Source organism: Populus nigra, chromosome 4 (genome assembly GCF_951802175.1).
Source record: "Populus nigra chromosome 4, ddPopNigr1.1, whole genome shotgun sequence".
Taxonomy (NCBI): domain Eukaryota; kingdom Viridiplantae; phylum Streptophyta; class Magnoliopsida; order Malpighiales; family Salicaceae; genus Populus; species Populus nigra.
Genome location: NC_084855.1, coordinates 4,930,322 through 4,948,185, shown reverse-complemented (window position 1 = coordinate 4,948,185; position 17,864 = coordinate 4,930,322). Strand labels below are relative to the sequence as shown.

Here is a 17,864-nt window from a genome sequence, read left to right as displayed (position 1 = left end):
TTCCACAGTACCCGACGATCCGAGACGATATTGTTACAACCATGTGAGATCAGGCTAGGATGCGAGATGTGGTCGAGACAACAGATCCAGAAATTGAAAGTACAAAATAGTTGCTACATCAAGGGTGATACAAGAAATTATTTTCATTAAAACTAAAATGAAAAGGGAAGGAAGTAATATTACTTGATTGATTATTTTAACTACCAAATGCCTCAGTATTTCATGGCTAAAATCATAATTTTAAAACCTGACCTAACCCAACCCAACAAGTCGATCTGCAACTCGACTAACCCGAGACTAGAACCAGGACAGGTTTATAAAAAAAAAATAGAGGTAGTTAAAAACCCAGCCGACCCGGCTGGTTGACTGCTGACCTGGTCAAAACCCGTGACCCGAGCCTTGAGCCGGGTCGGCCACCGGGCCGAGTTTAAAAACACTAGCCAAAACCACACAATTTGAAACCCTTGTACGGCGCAGCTACAGCTGATTGGCATTTGCTGTGTTGTCTATGATCTGATTTAAACTCGTCTAAAACAATGAAATGCAGGTCAGGTATTCAGGGAAAATCCTGCAAATAAACCTACCCATAACAAAGAGGATTGATATAAAAGGGACCCAAAAACTCAGTATGGATGGCTGGAAAGCCAGGAACAAAAACTTTCTTGCCTGGATTGTCGCAATTGATGCTTTTTATATACACTACAATACAATAGATATAAAAGGGTTAGATACCCCAGCAGAATTAAATGGAAGAAATAAATTGAGGAGGAGAACATCAATCAAAAGAAAAGAGGACAGAGAGAGGGCTATTGGCTTTCCTTCATCTTTTGCTTAACCTTAAAACCGTTTGTTTTCGAAGGTGCAAGATGTGCAAACAGACTCCCCCCTCCAGCATTCTGTTGCTAAGGTAGAGAAGCAGAAGACATGCCTCCCTCTGATCTGCGAGCTGCCTGGCCACTAACTGATGATTTGTCTGAACCTCTAACATTGTACTTCTCATACAATTTTTCACGATTCTCCGACCACCAAGTTTCTGCTTGGTGCTCCCCAAATCTTCTCCGACTGCGGATAAATTAATAGTAACAGACATAAATGAAACAATTACCAAATCAAATCAGCTCTGATTAAGATGATTTCAAACCTTTGCAAGGTGAAACGTTGATGTAATACCATCAAAGCTCATGTTCAGAATAGTCTACGATTGTTTATAAAAATGCAATCTTGAATTTATAAAAATGCCCATCTCAACATCATGTTAACCAATTGTTTAGATTTCTTCTACCTCTATGCCATACAAAATGAGTGAGTCATTAATATCTAAAATAAAATGAAATAAAGAAGTACCTGAAGCGCACTCGTTTGAGATCTCTAGTTCCATCGCGCAGGGAAACAAGAGTGATATACACTCCAGGCTCATACTGTTCAATCCACTCAGCCTCAACATGATTACCATTAGCAACCAATGATGAATCCCTCGATTTCATACCATTCTCGCCATCTTGAGGAGACCGAGGTTCCTTCCCAGCAACAGCCTCTGACACAGTATTACAACTTGGCTGAGCCCCTCCATCATTGGACAGTCTCACATCTGGATGGTCATCCCTCCCATTGGCTCCAGGTGAATCCCGGAGTGACTGAGTGATACCTAGAGTTCCATTTATTGAAATGGCGTCAATCCTTGTTGGCGAAGCCAAGGAAGTTCCACTGATAGAATCAGATCTTGAATGCCGTTCTCCATTTGCATCAGGAAAATGAATGCCATTTGTCTCCAAACCATTCGGTACGTAAGCTGGTCTCATGCTCTCAGTGTCATAGACCCCAGGCGGCAGCCTCTCAGCCATATCCTTGAGCTGGAATTGATAGCGTAGAAATCATTAGTACAAAACAAGAGTAAGTCAAGAAAAAGACAGGAAAATTTCTAACAACAATACAAAAGACAAGGATATTCTCTAATGGCTATAATGGGAATGTTAGCTACCTAAATTAATGGCAACCAGTGTTTCATTCCTTCAGAAATCTATGCTATCAAATTCATATAGATTTTATGGGGTGGATGCATATCGTGCATATCGTGACATACATCATAATCATGGTGCAGAGGAGATCAAACAAAAATTTCCAAAATTCATTAACACGGAACCAATGATCAGTGGGCAAAGCAGACTTACCTGTGCAGTAAGTGACTTTATAACATCTTTTGCAGCTTTGGACTTAGCTGATTCTTCGGCGGCTACTGCCATAGCTTCTTGTACCTTCTTAGCGGATTTCTGGAGCTCTGATTCTTGGAATTCACATCTCTGTCTTAGGCTCTCAACCTAAACAAGATCGATACCCATCAATGATCATACCCGGCCCAAAACAAAAAAACCTGACTTAATTCATTCAGAAACAAGTGATTAATTTTTGCAGAAAACTCAGCCAGCATACCTGTGTACGCAGCTTAAGCACTTCTTGATTCAAAAGTTCGTTTGTTTTCTTCAAACTATCAGCTATACTTTTGGAAAAGGAAAGTCCTGAAGTCGTTGGAACAGGCGTTGCAGAACGTGGGGGGCTAGGTCTCCTTGAGAAGGGCGACACGGATCTGGAACTTACTCCAGATGGTGTAAGAACAGGTTTGGGAACCTTTGGTCGCAGATCAATAGTGGTAGACAAAACAACATCTTTCAGCTGTAACAAAGAAGGTGCTTGAGAAGACCAAACAAGAGAAAACGTATCAGCTTTCTTTCCTTGTTTGGCTGCTTTGCTATCTAATTGCTTAATCAAATCCAGATTTGAAGGCAGTGTTAATTTCAACAACCTTAAATCAGCCTTGTCCAACCTGTCCTTGTTTTCACCTGAAAGGCGAGGTCCAGCATTTCTTCTGTTAGTATTACTAGCATCCGACACCTTATTTAGTTTGGTAAAACAGGAATCACAGACACGATATGGTTTGCTGGGATTAGGAGCTAAGGCTGCTCTTGTTGCTTTTCTGGAACTGCATGAATGGCAGTGAACAAGTCCACAGTTATAGCAGTTATGCCTTTTACGTGTGAACCCAAAAGCCTGTCTGCAGGATGAACATTGAGATTGCTCAGAACCAGATACCCATTTATGGAGGCATATAGCTGCAGAATAGTTTGCACCGCATGCAATATATTTCACATGTTTATCCTTCAAAGCTTCAACTAAAGTAGGTGTTTTTCGATCTTCACCATCTCCATGACCCAACCTGCCATTGGCACCCTTTCCCCAGGTATAAACCTCATTTCTGGATGTCAAAACCGCTACATGATATGCACCACAAGCAATTTCTTCAACAGATTCTCCAGAAAGCTTATCTTCTACCAAGCAGGGTACCTTTCCATCAGCATAAGGATTTCCAAGTTGACCATAAACAGTACTGCCCATTGTGAATACATGTCCCGATGTGGTCAAGCCAACAGTTAAACTATGTCCACAAGCAATTTTGTGAAAATTGTAATCAATTAATGCTGGCACACATGTGGGTTTAAGCTTAGGTTCTTTGTCTCCATGTCCAAGACGATTTTTGTCTCCATCACCCCAGGTAAATAATTTTCCAGATGACACACTGGAACTTGACTGCTTTACAATAACCTCCACCACAGCAGCGGTATGCCACACACCACAAGCGACAGCAATAGTCCTCAACCCAGCGAGTGATTCAACTTCTCTAGGATAGGCAATATTTTCTCTGTTTCCGTGTCCCAAGACACCAAACGTTCCATCACCGAATGTAAAAAGCTGCCCTGTTGACGTCACCAAGGCTGTATGCCACGGACCACATGTTACAGAAGCAACTTGAAGACCCTCAAGAGGACCAGAGATTCTCTTGGGTATCCAGTGACTAATATCAGTGCCATGACCAAGAAGCCCCGCATAGTGCATCCCATCTCCCCATGTATAGATTTCCCCAGCCATTGTAACAGCACAAGTATGGAATTCTCCACATGCTATAAAGTCAACAGTAGTCATTGCCAAAGACTCAACCAGGCGAGGTTGGATAACATCTTTCCCAACACCATGGCCAAGCCTTCCACCAGATTCTTCACCCCATGTAAAAACTTCACCCTGCCTTGTGACCATTGCAGCATGTCTGAATCCACAGGCAATATGATGTACATCTAAAACTACATTAGATTCTAAGGGCCTGGGAAGAAGCACATCAGCTCTAGTGCTCAAATATGTGGCATTCTTATCAGCCCCAACCTTGACAGCATTATCACATATAATCTCACCCCATACATATACATCACCTAAGGCATCACAGTCATCTGGTGCAGAACCATGACTGGAAGTGCTGGGAGCACTGGAAACACTAACTCTAAAAGCATCTGAACCAGAACCTTTGACTTGCATATTTGTGTTTTCTGATGCTACATGTGACCGATCAGAATGTGGAGAACTCTCAGGCTGAAAATTCTTCGGAGAAGTATTTGGGTTGAAACTGACAGAAACCTCTGGAGAGCTAATATCTCGTGAAATACTAACAGAACTGTCACTAGCACTGTTCGGGGTTAAATCTCTGCCATCCTGAAATCAGAAATTTTCATGACAAACAATACACAGCAGCATAATTAGGAAACAACATTGTACTTGGAACTGATACAAGAATATAGCATCGCTAATGTAATGAACAAAGAAAACAAGACAGAACTCCAGAGTCAAAATAGGGTACAGGGAAGGAAAAGAGGAAGAGGAGGAAGTGTGAGGTGAAAATTAACTAAAGTTTCATCAGGTAGTAGAATTACATCAAGATAGAGGCCCCCATCACTCCATCCATCGATTTTGGAGCGCCCACCTTGACCAGAGATTATTAATGCCTTCAAGCCGGCAATCCACACCTCCGCCTCAACTTTGTCCTTGCAAATCTGAAAACATGACATATAAGATTCACAATTTAAGCAGATAAAGAAGAAAAACACAACTTCACAGCTTCATCCCATACCAGATCGAGGGACCGCTTCCCGTTGTTGTATATAAGAGAAAATGATAAATAGTCCTTTTCAGGGCGGAGATATCGTTGAAAAACAGCCTGGTAGCACATTAAGAGAAAACAAATAGAACGAGTTTATATACTATATACAAGAACAGAATCATTAAATATACCATGCTATGCTAAAAACATAAAAACAGATAAGAAAGAGATGGCAAATCTCACAGTTCTTTGTCCAGGAATAATTTTAGAGACCGAGGCTAACTTCAAACTTCTTTCACCACTGCTTGAAATCCAGATCAAAGTCGTTTCATCCTGTGATTTTTAACATAAGAAAAGTAGAGTGTTAAAAAGGGAAGGAGGGGAGAGAGAAGAGAGGAGTGGGCAATCTGCATGCTGAATGACAAGGCCACAGATTATATCATATTTACCTAAGAAAGAAACAATCAAACAGTAGAAGATAACACACTAGATGAGCACATGTAGAACAAATAAGATGACTTGTATTAAAGATGATATGGGATTCTTCACGAAACACACTGACCAGTTCGTTAAGTTATTCACTAAAGGCAATATAGATGCTCACTGAAACACCTCGTAGATAATCTACTGACCGATAACAAACTGCAGTGGACAGGGTACCAGGTTTTGGGCAAAACAATAACGAGCAATTTGATGTACATCGAACAATCCCATAAATGATATGTTATATATAATTTTCATAGTTTATTACATATGCATGCCATTGTATGACCATATCTATACATCCTCAGATGGTTATAATAATCACTATAAACAACAGTTCGACTGCAAATCACACTGAAGAGGATCATTTGTTTTATGAAAAAGTCATTACCCTAAACATTTAAAACTGAAAATGAGTGCAGTAACAACTGAAAGTATCCTTGGTCAAATGCACAAGAATCAAACTTACATTAGAAAGTCTAAACGGACAAAACTTAGGCTTTCCCTTACGACCATATTTCAGAAGTTGAGAACCCTTCTTCAGAGCAATCAATGCCTGCAAGATGCAGAAAGATAATTTACTACCATTGGGATAATACCTTTGGCATGTGGACATTATATTATTCAGTCAATCAAAAAAAGAAAAAGGTGCCAGCTTTGAATTTAGTTAATTATTTAAAACATGTTTTGGCACAACATGCTTGTTAAGATTATCAAGACAACAAAGATTTCTAAAACGTATAATTATCAGAGGCACATTATTGCTTGTTATAATCATAACTCGTTATTGGATCTGCTTGAAAGAGATACTATCCCACACCCCATCTTATAAATTGATCTTATCCTTTAACAAGTTCGCAAAAAAAAAAAAAAATGAAAGAACCAACCTTCAAGTATTGGCATTGAAAGTATGCCAAATTTGGGTCATTACATATGATGAAAGCTATTGTTGAGTGATCCCATCATAACTCCAAAAATAATGGTCAATATTGTTCTTGGCATACAATATAGTGTTCTAGTATTAAGTAGAGGCATAAACACTTGTTCCCTCTAAAATGCACCTTTAAACCCCAACTTCAATTGCTAAAAATAGCCATAGCCAACTAAAAGTTTCAAAAAGAAAAATGGATGAAAATGGTAGTGAAAACATAAGGCATTTTATGGACCGTTAAGACTCTACTCCAGACATAACCAAAAAGAAAGAAGATAAAGAAGAACGATGTATCCTATTTTCACTCGGAGAATGGATAACTAAAAGCAAGAGAAACAATTTCCTTTAATTTCTCCTCCTTTAAAATAGGCCAACCCGATTCCATGCAATTTTTTAAATTGAATTCAAAAACCTAAAAAAAAAACCCTCAAATTAAGCACTTTTTCTTTCAAAATTTGTCAAGGTGAAACAAATTTCCATTTCATTTCTCCACGAATAGAAGAAAATTACAAATAATAATAACAATAGATTCACGCAAAATTCAAAGGCATTTCCCACCTAAATAAATAGATTAAAAAAAAAAAGCAACAAAAATTAAACCCAAAAATTTTCAAAAAAAAATCCCAACTTTGACACTAATTAAACGCACGCGTGGGTAGAGGGAGAGGATGGTACCTGCTCGATGTCACGTTCGGCATTACCGTAGCTAACAAGATCTGCCATTCCATGTGAAGATATTTACGAAAAGACAACCTCCCTCTCCGATCGCTCACCGGAGCTCCGTTCATCATATACCATCTACTTCCTCTTCACATCAATACCCCTCGCTCTCTCTAGCAAAAAAATCAGCTCTTTACAGATCTATAATTCTCTCGAAAACCACCAAAAAAATCAAGTCAAAGCCGGTGATCGCCACTGTTGACTAAGAAGATTAAAGAGCGAAGAGCGGTTCCCACGGTGAAAGAAGTCGGTTTTGTGGCAGATAGAGAGGATTCCGGCGAGAGAAAGTGGCGGTGTCGGGGAGAGAAACGGAAGGGATGAGAGACTCCTCGGTTGTTTTTTTGTAAAGATAAAATACAAGTACGGAGAGAGTCGAAGCCGAGATAACAAAAGGGAACTTGTGTTAAAAACTAAATTAATATTAAATTAAAATGGGGGATGGGGAGGTTTTAGTTGTTGTGAGAGCATGAATTCTCCGGAGAGAATAAACAAAAAAGAAAGCTAAGCCACCATTATTGCCCTTCTTATTTTATTTTACTTGGTTATTAGAAAAGGTCTATGATAGTATTACTTCTTCTTTTTTCATTTTTTTACTTTTCTAAAGTACTTGTTGTTTGGTGCATCATTTGAATTAGTTCTTAGAAAGATCAATGAGTAAGGGGTATGTTGCCAAGATTATTCGTGAAAATAGTTCTCTTCTTCCCTTGATTTCTTTCAAATAAAGTGTGTTAAGAACGTGATGGGAGTAGTTTGCTTTGTAATTGGATTAATTTGGGTTAATATTTATGTCGAGATGTTATATTTTATTATTTTTTAAAATGAATTTGTAACCAATCAGATTTTATTTATCGTGATTTAGTCAAATGAATTTTTCCAAGTTAATGTACTTGTCTATTCAATTAAAAATCGAATCCAATTTAAAATATGCTGAGTTTAATTATCATGATTTTATATAAAAACTTGATTTTTCTAGAAAATAAAACTTGTTGTTCAAACTATTATTTAAAAATAAGTATAATTTATTTGTTATCATAAGAGATGGTTTAAAAATCTAGATAATAATTATTATTATTTCAAATCTTGGGTAACATTAAGAGCTTTCAAAACTTTCTTGCCCCTCCTATAGAAGGTAATGAACTTCCTAATATTTTTTCTTTAGAAAAAGAAAGAGAGGGGAAAACATAAAGGAAAAGGCGGGGGGAGAGGGATTGAGAGGTAGCCAAACAGGTCCTAGTTATCGGGAGTTGTGAAGAGTTAACGCTCTTGTGTTATGTTGGACTTTCTGCTTTGAGGCTGGGCGGGGGGCGCACGTAGAGGTAGTGGGGTGTTAAGGTAACGGACACGTAACACATCGAGAAGGTTAACGTTTGCCTTGGTACATTTAAGTGACGAAAATGCCTATGATGGAGAGTGACGTGGTGGTAAAAAAAGCGGCGGTGTGTACTTTAGTCCAAGCTAGCGCAGGGGTAGGGTAGGTAACTTCCGTTTCGATGAAAAAGAGAGCAAGGGTATTGTGTCGAGCCATTAAAAGAGAAGTCCTGCATGGGTCCCAGGATACGGTGCCGTTTATGCCGCTCAGATTTTTGGAGACCAACGAGGAGAATGTATTGAATTGCTTAGGACAGTTGGTTTTTGTGTTTTTAAAAAAAATTAAAAATATTTTTTTATTTTAAATTAATATTTTTAGCATTAATGTTAAAAATAATTTTTAAAAAAATATATATATTATTTTAATACATTACAAAATAAAAAACACTTTAAAATATAACTTCAGTTGTATTATCATAAGCAATCTTAAATCAAACCAGATGCCTAGATGCACGAAATATAGGGAATTAGGATAATACACGATATTTAGGTTGTGCCGATATTTAGGTTGTCCCTAAAAGCCGAGGTCTTATAGATATGTCCCGTGGGTAGAGAGTTAACGATTCTTTGTCAGGTGTTAAGAGGGAATCCATATGGTAGTTAGGTTAACAGTGTAATGGCTCGGGTCTTTTCAAGCTTTTGCATAAAAACTCTTTGAAAAACTCTTCTTTTCATTAACTATCGTGATTTGAGTTATAGAGATCTCTCGCGTTCGAAGACAGAGGGATGAACTGCAGGGTTATATAAAAACTCTTGAAAATTTTACATTCTATATCATGGTTTTTAAAATTTGTTTTTCATAATTAATAAATAAATATTATTAATAAAACAGCTAAACAAATGGAATTGGTTTGCTTTTAATGTGAACATTGAAAATAACTGGGTTTTTTTTCAATTCTAATATCTTTTTCTTTCAATCAAATCTTTTTATAACCTTGTTAAAATAAATTAGACTTAGAATTATGGTAAAAATACAAAATAAAACAAAAACAAAAGACTAGAATATATTTATATATGGCTAGCTTTATACTGGCAACGATTTCTATTTTAATCAAAAAGTTTAATTTTTTAATTTTTAGCTTTTAAGTTAGAGAGAAAAGAGACAAATTCATCTAAAAATAGCAAGAAAAATGAAAAGTTTTATCTAACCACTTTTTAGTAACGAAACTCTTTGTTTTTTGTGTCAAAGAGTTTCAATCGATGATAGGAGTTCGACTGTTATGAGTTATGTTTATAAACGCACCTCAAAAAAAAGTTTAGGCTCTGATAATTCGATTGATTTTTGTTTTTACATGTGATTCTAGGTTGTTAGATAGTTTATGGTAGTTTGTATGGTTTTTATTATGTGTTTTCGAATAAAAACATATTGGAAGATAGATTTTCAACTCAGACCCCCTTAAAAATTCACAAAACAATAAGATTCATGGGTTATAAATATATTATGAATCTTTTAAGTTAAAGGTTCACAATCTCTTTATTTTCAATATTTTCAGCATATATATTTCAAAATCTATCTTTATAAAATAACATTGTACATTTTCTCTCTGCAAAGTTACTGACTTTACCATCAAATAATCTCAACGTCTATCGAATGCGAGTTTTTGTAGATACCAGTTACTGATCACTTGACTTGCCATACAACATCTGCTACTATCACAGCTATCGATCTCTTGACTTACCAGGCACTACCTACTACTATTATAACTATTGATTACCTAATCTATCAAGTATCAATTGTTACCAGTTATCAACCCTCTAAGCTTTCCATATAAAATTATCAGATACTTTAACTATAGAAAATAAATTAAATTATTTAAATTAAAAAATCAATTAATTGTCCAACACATCAGCTTTGTTTCTATGTATTTTGAATTTTAAAACTCATCAATATTCTTGCTTTTTTTTTCATTATAAGCATATTTACGAGTATATAAAACTGCAAACAATTGACTTCTATTTTTACTGTTAAGGATCTGAAAAAAGCTTAAAAGCCATCAACAACTATAAAGAAAGAAAAACACATACACGAGAATAACAATAAGAAAATCACATTGGAATTCATCAAATAATAAAATCGTATCCCTGGTTTTTGCTCCATGCCACTCCGAGTCATTTATTAATACTTCCGATATCTCCTGCTGATAATGAAAAGAGGCAACTTGATAAAATTATTCATAAAACTTTATAAATTATTTTTATATCTCTAAGAGGCAATTTCATAAAAATTATTCCTAAAACTTTATTGTCATCATGTATATGAGAATATTTTGAAGAATATTATTTCAACCCTTGACCATGCCTACAGAAGAGGCTAACACAGGTTTGTTTTGTAAAATTATTTTTTAAAAAAGCTTTTATGACATAAATACATGTCAATATGTTATTAAACTCTAATAAATACCGAGATGTATATCATTCATACATTCTTGATTCAGTATAGTGATTTTAAATTTTATTTTGAGAAAATTACATTTAGTGTACGAATTGCAATTATCCATTATAACAAGGTTAGAAAAAAATTAGGTATGATAAAATAACTAAATTATTATATATATAATATACAAAAGAAACCTCGAATTAAGAATAACCCTAAATTTTATTCTAATCCCTCTCTTTTCATCTTCTTCACTTCCATTTGAGAGATGGAAAATCAGAATTGAAGTGTCTCATCATCTGCTTTCGAAGGTTTGCTTATACTGTGGTTATTTATTTTTTATAGTTTATTTCCTCTCTCTCTCTCTCTCTCTATTTTATAATCTTCAACTCTTCAGGAAACGATGGCATATGATTTGACTATTGGGACACCAAAAATGGTCAGCGACAATACCTTAACCGAGACATGGATGGAAAAGCTGGGTTAATTTTTTTGGCCTACCAAATGAAACTTTTCACGGCAAAAGCGAGCGAGTAGAGAAAATGCTGAAGAGATGGTATTACGTGGAGAAACATTGACTGGTCTCCTGCGTTTCTTTTCCCAATAGAATTTACTGGTGTATGTATGGTGAGCTGCTGCTTGGCTTGTAATAAATCTTTTATTCGGGGTTGAATGGCAGAAATTTCTTTTCGGTAAGCAAATACCGTCAATCTGCACTTTATGCCCTCAATCATCAAATGAAAATGACGAATGAATTCAAGTTCTTTAATGGTTGCTTAACTTTATAACATCTTACTTAGTCTTCTGAGATCATCTTTAGACCAATCCGCCGGGATTGAACCAAAGTTCTGCATCAACTCTCTCTTTTAGGTGAGATTCATACCAACATGTGGGATTGAATAGTGAAAAGGCAGTCGGGTTGCAGCACTGTTAAGGGCCTTTTGAGGTCCCATTGAGCTGAATTGTTACACCACTTTTTTTTTTATTATTATTATTAATGTGGGTGTTTCAACCAGTTTATGAGCACATCAACTAATCTCATGAGCTCTGAAATTAACGACTATATAAGTCTCAAGTGGCCTTAAAATTTATGGGACTCGAATTGATAACTTTTAGGGAGTAAACTCAGGACCTAACCAGTTGAGCTACACCTCTCAGGATTATTACACCATCATTCTTGTTTTTTTGTGGGAAGGTGATGGCTAAGTTTGATATTTAGATCTTGATTGTTATTATGTTAATTGTTGTTTTTTAAAGTGTATTTTACTTAAAAATATATTAAAATATTTTTTTATTATTTTAAAAGTTATTTTTAACTTTGATACTTCAAAACTATATAAAAACATAAAAAATATTAATTTTAAAAAATTACTTTTTTATAAAAATCCTCTCAAACCGCAAAAACAAACTAATTGAATAAGAAAAAAAGATCACGTCAGATTGGATAATCTACCACAGTCCAATCAGCACTTGATTATAAAGAGAGATGAGGAGGCTTGGTAGTCAAGGGAACACCAGAACGAAACAAAAAGTGACAAAACCCGTGTGTGGATGGATCGTCTTCATGATTTTGATTCCTGTTCATCTCGAAGCTTTTCGGAAATCGAGGGATGGTGACATTTTTAATTTATTTTTAAAAAGCTTAGTGTTGCTGTGTGTGCGTTTTCTTTGCTTTTGAGGGGGGGCCCTTTTTCAAATGACAAGAAACACCCTCTCGCATCTGGGGCTAGCTTCTCCCTTTCCGAAGCCGTGTCTTTTGATTTGGTAGGTGAGCGACCATGTTTATTTGATGATGTCTTTGCTGCATTCTCACAGGACCCACTGTCTGATTACCGGAGATTGTCTTTTTAGTTTTTAAGTGGGAATAGTCTTTGTTTTAAAAGTATTTTTTGTTTTTAAATATATAAAAATAATATTTTTTATATTTTTTAAAATTATTTTTAATATAATATATCAAATAATCTAAATAAAGAAAATTCAAATTCAAACACACTTGTAATTAAAAGGAGATCACCTAATTCTTTCCCTTTTCTTTTTTTTTCTTTGCGGCGGTTATTAATCTTTTTTCTTAAAAAAGGGCGGATTATTTGACGACTATCTTAGCCGCCTATTCCGTAGACTTGTTCAAGTTTCCATCATTCAAATTTCTGTCATGTGATGGGAAGGGATACACAATGAAATCGGCCTTGGAACGTCGGTCGGTCTCCATTGGCGTTCCCGTTTCAAGAACTCTCAACTTCCAGTTGTATTTTACTCACGGCTTGATAATGTTGTTTAGATATTTTAAAGATATATTTTTTTAGAAATTTTATGATATATAAAGAGTAATTAGTATTATTTTATTAGTTAATTTTTAGATTTATTTTAAAAAAAATAGATACAATAAAAAAATAATAGATGTAAATATCCTTATTTTTTTGGTTCTAAGTTTTATTTTTTCTTTTCCTTTGATTTTACTTTTTTTTAAAATAAATTTAGAAAATAACTAATAGGACTAGTACCATAAAAATTTCCTATTTCTACTGTAATTTTATGATAATATCAAAATCATGAAAAATCTTTTTTTTTTTTTTTTTCAAATTTGTCAACCAAACAGGCGCGAAGAAGTTGGCTGAAATATTTAGTCACTATGAATATTGTCATGTTGATGAAATTTGGTTGGGTCTGCTGGCTCGAAAAGTAATTTATGGGTTGAGGTTTTAAGGAGTAAGTGTATGGTTTGTGAGGACATAATTCCTGCTCTCTATGCCAGACCGAATTCGTTGTGCTTCGTTTAGCCTTGTGGTTTGGAAGATGTTCTCTTGGATCGATTTCGGGTTGATTCTTGGATAGATGGTCTCTTAGATCCTCTGATAACCAATTCATCTGATCCATGTTAGTCTTAGGGACTTTGCTACTGATCAGGGTAAATGGAGGTGAAGCTTATTTGACAACTTGCTTCCGTCGTCTATTCTCAGATTGATGATGATGATGAGTTGATATGGTAGCCTTCTTCGAATGGTTGTTTCTCTTGCTGAATCTACTAATGATCTAGATAAGTATAAATGCAATTGTAATCATATATTAGGTTGTCCAGTGATAAGAATTTGAGACTAATAAATGGTTTGCTTTTCCTGTGATTTCAGGTTCGAGCCCTGTGGTTGCTAATATGATGGCCACTAGAGGCTTACATGGTCGTTAATTTCAGGGACTCGTGTGATTAGTCGAGATGTGCGCAAACTGGTTTGAACTTTCATTTTAATTAAAAAAAAGTATAAATAGAATTATTCTAAGAAGATATGGTCTTTAGCATGGGGTTAGGATAACCCTTCTTTGAATAGACAAGTATTGTTGCTCTCGTTTCGGTTTCTTTATGCAAATTTTTTTTTAAAAAAAATAATACAGGTTGTTATATTTTTTGAAATAATGACATAGATTGAACAAATATTTGAGAAGTAGTTGGAGCATAATTATATTATTGTATTGGAATTCTTCTTATAAAATTCTAAAAATCCAAGTAGCCTACAAACAGAGCTCTCGAATTGGATAATTGATTAATCAATTGATCCTAACAATTTTATTCATTATCACTGACTAAGGTGATTGATAGTTTATACTTAGTGTTTGATAGGCCTAGGTGACTTGTGACTAGTAACTATAAAATATCTTCTTTAGTAGAGGTAGGGACTCTTCGATACTTAAATAAACATCTTTCTAGAAAGAGAAAATACAATAATATTCTAGAGAAAAATACTCTGAAAATATATATGTATTAAAAAATAAAGATTATGAACCTTTGTTTTAAAGGTTCTGTGGTGTATTTTTAGCTCATGAGGTTTGTTTTTTTTGTAGAGAAAAGAGGTTAGAGTGTAATTTTATCTTTATGATATTGTGAGTTACATTGTGAATTGTATTCCACTCATTTTAACCAGCTAAAAGATGGAATAATGACAAGTCATAATATATTTAAGACTACTTGGGGCTAGGCTTGGCACACCACCAAGCCCACCCGAGGCTGCGCTTGGCAAACTACCAAGCCTAATTGTGGTTGGGTTTGGTTAACACCAGACCTAAAGCGTCTCTACTAAGATGTGTTTGGTGCTGACACGTGCTAGCCCAACACACCCTAGAATTTAAAAAAATTTATGCTTGTATGTTTTTCTTGGTTCGACATTTACCGGTAAAGATGCATACAAATATACTAATAAAATATTAGTTCATCAGTAGCCTCGTAATCTTTGCAATATAATAATATACAAAGATTTTAATTAATCTCCTAGTTTGGGTAGAGGGATGAGTTTTACTTGTATAAAATGAGGTAAGCCGGGAAAAATGTAGAGAAATATGTATTTGGATTGAAAGAAATTTTTTCAAATATAAGAGACTAAAAATCTGTACTTGCAAAACTTCTAAGAGATTGATGGTGTTATGCCCATTATCTATACAAATTTCTAAATGATTATGTGGAACCCAATAAGGGTGAACTTATATTTAAAAATTTCTAAGTGATTATAGGTTATTTTGAGAGTGGAAGCATGTAATTTTCCTAACATTATCATGAGATTTAAGAGTTCTCCACTAAAAAGTGATTATCATGATCATTTTTTTTACAGGGAATGAAAACACCATGTTGAAGAGTGGGTTAGATAATGTTACTATTTGTACCAGGAAACTAAATTCTCAACCGTTTACAACAAGTCAATCTTTTTAATTATATATAATTAGGTAAAATTATGAGTTTTTTTTTTCCCATAAGAAACCGATTGGAATGGGAAAGTGTCTAATCTGCGCAGCAAAGTTTCAATCTTCCCACCTTGAGACAGAGCATGAGAAATGTTCCAATGTCCAGGTCTCCTAGACTCCAATTAAGGACGAAAGTAGCTGATCAAAGCACAGCAAGGGGCAACTTGGGATGCCATCAGCATGGATCCTCTCAATATCCTATTGCAAATTTGACTGACCTCACGAGTATACACTATACACACTGCCCATCGCTAAATAATCTGAAGCCTTTTCTTAGTGGTTGGAAATTCGGCTTTCATGTCGGAGGAAGGGCTGATATGTAGCGGGAAAACCCTTTGTTACGCCACACACAAAATGTCAAAATTAGGAGGTTGATTACTCTCACTTTTAAGATAAGTGATTAGCGTGGGTAACATCGAATTGAAATCTCATAAAGACTACATTTTCAATTCGATAAAAGCGTCTCCTTTGCCTACAATTAATATTTTACTAATTTACTCCACCAGTCTAAATATAAGCATATTTGTGTGTGTTGATTTCTTGAGTTTCTATGGCAGTTGGCCAAAACCGTTAAAATAAAGTTTTCATTCAATCATGGCATTAAAATATTTAAAGACATGTTTTTTTTATTTAGAGCTAGTTTAATATTGTAATAGTGGTTGTTTTTTAAAATATTTTTTATTTAAAAATAAATTAAAATAATATTTTTATTTTTATTTTTAACATTAACACATCAAATTAATTTAAAAATATAAAAAAACCTAATTTAAAACTCTTTCCGACCACTAGAAACTATACGAAAGGGTGAACGTTGCCCCTTATCGTTTGTAAAAGCGACTCCTACGGAGCAATAACAAAGAATTATCTCGCATCAAGAGGTTGGTTTCATAGCTCGGCAATCATCAATTAATTATGAAAATAAATTTCTTCAATCCCACCTGTGCTTGCATTGTAATCTTTGACGTGGTTGGGAATTAACCACCACGAGCACGTTCGCATTCAGTTGTTAACCTAATTTTATGGCCCTCCATCAACTAAGTATGGTTCCAGGACAAAACAGCTTAACAATATGTAGTTAGCCCAGTTAATCAATCCACTTTATGTTTTGTTTTTAAGCCACCGGTTGCTTTGTTCTGTATCAGAAGAAAATAGGTTTTGCCATGGAAGCGATCCCATTTCACCCTCTTTCTCTGTGTTCTGTCACTTACATTCACAAGCTGCTAAGATTTTCAGCACGAAATTCTGTACTGCTAAATTCTTTCCAAAAGCTTGAATAACTAGACATGGTACCTTAGGTCCAGTTTGGTTGCCATCATTTTCTTCTTTTCATCAGTTTGCAGACATTTCTGTTCTGAGAAGACATTTTGAGACGAAATGTAAATATGATTGTGAATCAACAGCAAGCCAATTCCTCCATTTCCATACAAGGGTTATACGGCGACATCAAATTTTAGAAAAAATGTCAAAAGTTGAAAAAGTTTCTCGGTGATGATGGGTTGGATTAGTGATTAGAATAATGGTGCTAAACTACTAATGATGCGCTTATTATAGTAGCAACGTGATAAAGACCTTGAAAGCCGCCTTATTGCAATAATTTTGATGGGGGCAGTGAGAATCTTGAGGCAAGTGAAATGAAGCATAAATGATGAGAAAGGGGAAGTTGAACAAGAGAAGGCTACTTCCGAAGGCTAACTTTGGGGACAAGAAGCCAAAATTGTAAAGCGAGGGACCGCTCGATTTCATACAATTACACAGCCTACATAGCCTGGTCGGCCTCTTGTTTTGCATATGGGGCCATTTGCATTTTAAGGTACAATAGAGGGGTTTGATATATTTATTAAAAAAAATATTAAAGAGACAAGAAACACTCACGATTTGACTGCTAATTCTCATAATGAAATGAATATTTTGCTCTTCATAGTAACAACCAATGAAGCGAGATTTGGAAGGTAAAATAGTTTTTTTACTGGATTTATTCGACACTATAAAATTAATTTGGGGTAAATCGGTTTATTTAACTATCCTTGAAAGCAAAAAACCTAAACTGACGTATTGAAACCTTTTAGTCTTCTCATTTTTTTCAAAATACTAAAATGGCTAACATACCACTAAAGCAAAATTTACTTAATTGGCTTCTAATGTTTTTTTCTTTTGTTGCAGTGAAATCCCTCTTCATCTTGAAGTTATGAAATTTAATATAAAAAAATTGTTTGGCATGGCGACCTAATGTTTCCAATTAATTCAAGTCATACCCCTGCGTTTATTACGTTCACAGATATAAAGTAACGTTTTGTGGAAAAGAAGTCACAGAACGGATTCCATTGTTCGTAGAGGAGGTGAATATGCCGCCC

General features: G+C 35.1%; 1 protein-coding gene across 1 annotated transcript; it reads right to left on the bottom strand.

Annotated features, from left to right (window-relative positions):
• Window positions 1–629: 629 nt before the first annotated feature.
• LOC133692446 (PH, RCC1 and FYVE domains-containing protein 1-like) lies at window positions 630–7,542 on the bottom strand. The gene is made up of 9 exons (XM_062113405.1): window positions 7,005–7,542; window positions 5,868–5,954; window positions 5,159–5,248; window positions 4,946–5,032; window positions 4,749–4,868; window positions 2,428–4,530; window positions 2,169–2,315; window positions 1,345–1,850; window positions 630–1,062 (listed from the first exon to the last, which is right to left on the bottom strand). Exons 1-9 carry the CDS (start codon window positions 7,050–7,052, stop codon window positions 903–905), a joined length of 3,348 nt encoding a protein of 1,115 aa, XP_061969389.1. The 5' UTR covers window positions 7,053–7,542; the 3' UTR covers window positions 630–902.
• Window positions 7,543–17,864: the final 10,322 nt, after the last annotated feature.

Excerpts from the sequence above, each read along its gene's own strand:
- LOC133692446 (XM_062113405.1), bottom strand. The coding sequence starts at position 7,052 with ATGGCAGATCTTGTTAGCTACGGTAATGCCGAACGTGACATCGAGCAG. Across the intron at positions 5,955-7,004 it reads CCGAACGTGACATCGAGCAG|GCATTGATTGCTCTGAAGAA; the intron begins GTACCATCCTCT and ends TGCATCTTGCAG. Across the intron at positions 4,869-4,945 it reads GGAAGCGGTCCCTCGATCTG|ATTTGCAAGGACAAAGTTGA; the intron begins GTATGGGATGAA and ends TCATGTTTTCAG.